Below are 5,617 nucleotides of genomic sequence, written 5' to 3'. Positions count from 1 at the left end.
AAGGGTTTAGGGTTTAGATAAGGGTTTAGGGTTTAGATAAGGGTTTAGGGTTTAGATAAGGGTTTAGGGTTTACCCCAGTAGAGATGGGAGACGGCGAAGAAAGGCTGTATCTCATCTAGCAGCTGCTGCACTTCCTCTTCAATATCTGCTGCTGCTGCTTCTTGCTGCTGCTGCTGCTGCTGCTGCTGCCGCAGCTGCTGCAGATACACCCTAAGAAAGGCTCGCTGCTGCGCTGGAGTTGGAATGCGGTGCCACTCGCATTCAAACCCTAAACAACGCAAAACCCTAAACCCTAAACCCTAATTACCAAAACCCTAAACCCTAAACCCTAAACCCTAAACCCTAATTGCCAAGACCCTAAACCCTAAACCCTAAACCCTAATTAGCAAAACCCTAATAACCCGAACTCTCAACCGTAAATCCTAGTCGCCAAAACACAAAGCCCTAAACCCTAGTCCTCAACTGCCAGCACAGTAAACCCTAAACCCTAAACCCTAAACCCTAAACCCTAATTACCTCCGTATTCGATGAAATGACCGGCAATGTCGAACGCTCGCTCCATTGCAGCAGCATATTCAAAGTCAATAAAGCAAATGGAGCCTGCACACAAACCCTAAACCCTAAACCCTAAACCCTAAGTCCTAAACCCTAAACCCTAATCCCTAGACCCCAAGAGCTGAATACACAGCGATAAGCACATCAAACGAAGCGCAATAAAATAAACAAATTAAATTAAATTAAATTAAATTAAATTAAATAAATAAATAAATAAATAAATAAACAATTACCGTCTTCTTGATGAATTATATTCCCTGCTAATAAATCGCCGTGGCATAAAACCACGCGGCTGCCGCCCTCCAATTCTTTTCGCAATAAATCAAACACCTAAATAAATAAATATAAATATAAATATAAATATATAAATATAAATAAATATAAATATAAATATAAATAAATATAAATATAAATAAATATAAATATAAATAAATAAATAAATATATATATATATAAATAAATATAAATATAAATAAATAAATATAAACAAATGTAAATAAATAAATCTAAATAAATATAAATATAAATATTAATGTAAATAAATAAATATAAATATAAATATAAATATACATACATACAACCCTAAACCCTAAACCCTAAACCTTAAACCCTAAACCCTAAGTTAGCTGAGAAAGCCGCACCGCTGGAAGTTTGTCACAATCGTCAAGATGAAATGCAGAACCCAGCCTAGCCTTCTCAGCAAAGCACCTGCAAACAAAACCCTAAACCCTAAACCCTAAACCCTAAGCTCTGGAAGCCTAAGCATGGGGACTAAACCCTAAACCCTGAAGCCGCAAAGCCTCAAACCCTAAACGCTGAAACCCTACACCCTAGAACCGTGATCCCTAAAACCCTAAACCCTGAACACTAAGCTCTAAACCCTAAACCCTAAACCCTAAACCCTCAACAAGCCTACATATCGAGAAAGTTTTGCAGTTTGGGCCAGAGAGCAGACACCGCAGAGCCGTCCGCATTAAATTCGCTAATCAACCGCTGCAACGCAAACCCTAAACCCTAAACCCTAAACCCTAAACCCTAAGCCGTAAGCCCTAAGCCCTAAACCCTAAGCCCTAAACCCTAAGACCTAAACCCTAAACCCTAAACCCTGAATTTTACTTAAAGGAGGCGAAGTTTAGCAGAAACAGACGACAATAAAAACTAAAAAACAAAACAAATGCAGAAAAAAACAAACAAACAAATAAATAAATAAATAAATAAACAATAAACAAGTAAACAAACAAACAAATAATAAACAATAAATAAATAAATAAATAAATAAATAAATAAATAAATAAACATACAGCAGAAGAAGACTGAGAATGAAGAGGCAGCGCATGCAGCAGTGCAAGTGCCTTCGCTATTTTGTCTGCTGCAAACCCTAAACCCTCAGGAAGCAGAGGAGACCCCGGAACAAATGACTCTATCACTCCACCCTGCAAACAACCAAACCCTAAACCCTAAACCCTAAACCCTAAACCATAAACCCTAAACCCTAAACCATAAACCATGAAAGCCGAAACCCGACACTCTAAACCCTAATACAGTAAACCCTAAGCCAAAAAACCCTAAACCCTAAACCCTAAACCATGAACAATAAACCATGAAAGCCGAAACCCGACACCCTGAACCCTAATACACTAAACCCTAAACCCTAAACCCTAAACCATAGAACCCTAAACACTAAATCCTAAAACAGTAAACCCTAAACCCTAGACCCTAAATCCTAAACCATAAACCCTAAATAATAAACAATAAACCCACTAGAGCAGTCAGGCCCTTGTCTGCAAACCCTCAACTATCCAAACCCTAAACCCTAACCCTATTAATCGTGGGGGCTGAACCCCTTGATAAACCCTCACAGACCCTACTAAACCCTAAACCCTAATACCTAAACTCCTTAAACGAATGCACAAGTGGAGGCACTTAGGGTTTAGGGTTTAGGGTTTAGAGCGAAAAGGGTTTGCCTGGGTTTACGTCGGTTTCTTAGGGTTTATTAAGGTGTATATATAAGGATTTATATATATATATATATATATAATTAGGGTTTATTAGGGTTTCTAGTAGGGTTTACTGAGGTATATACAAGGGTTTAGGGTTTTAGGGTTTGCATGAAGAATTAATAATAGGGTTTATATAATTCGCTTGATTAGGGTTTAGGGAGACTACGACGGCTACCCGAGGTGTAAGAGGGTTCCCTACTAACTAGGGTTTAGGGTTTAGGGTTTAGGGTTTAGGGTTTACCTGAAAGGAAGCCAATATCTTCTTCCCCCCCCCCTCTCCACTCAGCAGCCGCAGCACTGCAAATTCGCGCTGTCTGTCTATCCACAAAGAAGTGTTGCGGCCTGCACTCAAACCCTAAACCCTAAACCCTAAACCCTAAACCCTAATAGATGAAACCCTAAACCCTTGACCCAGAGGATGCACAGCGCCTGCAGCAGAGGGTTTCAAAGAGGAAGAGGGTTTAAAAGGGAGTTGTAGGGTTTAGGAAGAAGAGACTCCTCATTAGGGTTTAGGGTTTAGGGTTTAGGGTTTACCATAGAAGCGAACAAGGCAGCAAGGGCTCTCTTTATCTCTCCTAGACACCTTAACAATGCTGTTTGTTGTTCCTCCAGTTAAGACGCTTCCCTGCAGCAGCTGATGGATTTGCTGCTCCCTGTTGCTGCTGCAGCTGCTGCTGCTGCTGCAGTCAGAAGCAGCAGCAGCAGCAGCAAAGTCTGCAGGGATCCCTAAATACTCGGGGATAAGCTGCGCTGCCTTCAGAAGCGCAGCAGAAATAATTGCATCTTTCTGCTGCTCCAGATCTTGCTGCTGCTGCTGCAGCAGCATCTGCTGCAGCTGCTGCTGCTGCTGCTGCTGCTGGTCTGTGTCTGGCTGTTCCGGCTCAACTGTACTGTCAGAAACGTTACTGCAGCAGCGAGCGATTGTTCCTGCTGCTGTTGCAGTAGCAGCAGCAGCAGTCACCTCAACAATTCCACCCAGTTGCTGCTGCTGCTGCTGCTGCCGCTGCTGCTGCTGCTGCTGCCGCTGTAGCTGGTCTGTGACTGTCATGCTGGCACTTGAGCTGCAGCAGCATAAGAAAAAGAAGACACTTCACAATACCTGTGCTGCTGCTCTCCTTTGAAGAGCAGCAGCAGCAGCAGCAGCAGCAGCAGCAGCAGCTGCAGCAGCAGCAGCAGCAGCAGCAGGTCCAGCAGCAGCACTGATGTGTATCTTTGTCAATAGCCCTGACTCTCTTTAAGACAGTAAACAGTAAGAAAATAAGCCAGAAAATGCAAATAAAACAGCAGCAGCTACAGCAGAAGCAGCAGCAGCAACAGCTCCTGCTGCTGCTGCTGCTGACCTGGGGCTGCAGAAGACCAGCAGCAGCAGCAGCAGAAGCAGCAGCAGCAACATAAAAAAACTTTGTTTATTTAGCGCTTCCCGGGTTACAAACACTTGTGGAGTTTCTAATTTTGGCTTCGCTTCTCACTGTGTTTGCTGCTGCTGCTGCTGCTGCTGTTGCTGCTGCTGCTGCTGCTGCTGCTGCCATTGCTTAGCGCACATTGCTGTCTGATGCAACAGCAGCAGCAGCAGCAGCAGTGATGCAGCAGCAGCAGCAGCAGCTACGAATGAAGCAGCAGCAACAACTCCACCGTAATACGATGAAGGCTGTTCCCTACGCATGGGCGGCGAGGCCCTCTGTAGCAGCAGCAGCAGCAGCAGCAGAAGCAGCAGCAGCAGCAGCAGCAGCAGAAGCAGCAGCAGAGTCAGCAGACGAAGAGGCCTTCGTATGGGATAAAGAGGAAGCAAATGAGCTGCTGCAGCTGCTGCAGCGGCGTGATGCTGCGCCTTACCTCAGGGCGCAGCAGCAGCGACAACAGCAGCTGCTGCAGCAGCAGCTGCTGCAGCAGCAGCAGCACCAGACTGATGGCTTGCCGCTGCAGCAGAGTATGAGATCCCCCCAGCATCAACAGCAGCAAAGCTTCGCTGCAGCAACAACTCCTACTGCCTTTGAAAGCAGCAGGGGGCCTCATAATGCGAGTGCTGAAGCAACAGCAGCAGCAGCAACAGCAGCAGCAGCACCGAGCCCTTCAGCAGCAGCAGCAGCAACAACAGCAGCAGGAGACAGTCTCTTCTGGTATGTCCCATCAGAGGGCTGCTACACAACAAAGCCAGTATACATTCCTCTGCTGCAGCTGCTGCGAGAGCAGCAGCAGCAGCGACGGGCAGCAGCAGCAGAGCAGCAGAAGCGGCAGCAGCAGCAGCAGCACCAACAGCAATTGCTGCTGCTGCAGCAGCGCATGCAGACGGGAGCACCTCAGGGTTTGCTGCTAGAAGCAGAAGCATATGTTGCTGCTGCGCTGCTGCGGCGGCGGTTGCAGCTGACAGCAGCAAATAAGAAGCTGGATGGTGAGTTTGCTGCTGCTGCTGCTGCTGCTGCAGCAGCAGAAGCAGCAGCACCAACTTGGCTTGCTGGGGTGTCTAGGCACCTTCTTCCTTTTGTTGCTCAGGTCGCCAGCAGAGCCTTCTTTGACCCGCATTACCGCACACAACTTCTTGAAACCCTAAACCATAAACCCTAAACCCTAAACCCTTGTTACAAACCCTAAACCCTTGATGCAAACCCTAGCCCCTTAAGTCTAGATACAAGGCGTAAACCCTAAACCCTTGATACAAACCCTAAACCCTAAACAGAAACCCTAAACGCTAGTTTTTAGTCTTAGACTTAAACCCTAAACCCTCAAGCAAAACCCTAAACCCTAGATGCAAACCCTAAACCCTCGTTTTAACCTAAAATCCTAAGTGTAAACCCTAAACCGTAGATAGATACAAACCCTAAACCCTAGGCCTGTAAACCCTAAACCCTGATGAGGGAGAGCTAGAGGGAAGATATTGTTTTCGCTGTCAAATAGGTCTTTAAAAGCTTAAACCCTAAACCCTAAACCCTAAACCCTAGAAGCTGCTGCTGCAGAGGCCACGCACAAAGGAGGCCCAGGCCGTTGGTAGTTGTCTGCTACGCAGCAGAGACTTGTGTCTGCTGCTGCTGCTACTGCTGCTGATTGTTGTTGCTGCTGCTGCTGC

The 5,617-nt window shown here is 45.7% G+C and overlaps 3 protein-coding genes across 3 annotated transcripts in view; 1 reads left to right on the top strand and 2 right to left on the bottom strand.

Annotated features, from left to right (window-relative positions):
- Positions 1 to 63: 63 nt before the first annotated feature.
- On the bottom strand, positions 64 to 3,604 carry EAH_00021010 (choline/ethanolamine kinase domain-containing protein, putative; the record flags this gene model as incomplete). Its single annotated transcript, XM_013393520.1, has 8 exons — positions 64 to 269; positions 518 to 601; positions 790 to 886; positions 1,198 to 1,264; positions 1,473 to 1,549; positions 1,858 to 1,989; positions 2,798 to 2,898; positions 3,091 to 3,604. The coding sequence occupies 8 exons, from the start codon at positions 3,602 to 3,604 to the stop codon at positions 64 to 66; spliced, it is 1,278 nt and encodes a 425-aa protein (XP_013248974.1).
- Positions 3,605 to 4,197: 593 nt separating this feature from the next.
- Positions 4,198 to 5,069, top strand: EAH_00021000 (hypothetical protein, conserved; the record flags this gene model as incomplete). Its single annotated transcript, XM_013393519.1, has 2 exons — positions 4,198 to 4,945; positions 5,047 to 5,069. The coding sequence occupies 2 exons, from the start codon at positions 4,198 to 4,200 to the stop codon at positions 5,067 to 5,069; spliced, it is 771 nt and encodes a 256-aa protein (XP_013248973.1).
- A 419-nt stretch (positions 5,070 to 5,488) lies between these two features.
- The window catches only part of EAH_00020990 (phosphatidylethanolamine-binding protein, putative), a gene marked incomplete at both ends in the record, with an annotated part of 27,730 nt that continues 27,601 nt past the window's right edge, over positions 5,489 to 5,617 (bottom strand). The window contains one exon of the mRNA XM_013393518.1: positions 5,489 to 5,617. This exon is cut by the window's right edge and continues 5,738 nt beyond it. Coding sequence (XP_013248972.1) covers positions 5,489 to 5,617 — 129 coding nt within the window.

The sequence above is a fragment of the Eimeria acervulina genome, genomic scaffold (genome assembly GCF_000499425.1).
Source record: "Eimeria acervulina Houghton genomic scaffold, Eah_scaff147, whole genome shotgun sequence".
Classification (NCBI taxonomy): domain Eukaryota; phylum Apicomplexa; class Conoidasida; order Eucoccidiorida; family Eimeriidae; genus Eimeria; species Eimeria acervulina.
This window is presented reverse-complemented; position numbering and strand designations above follow the sequence as displayed.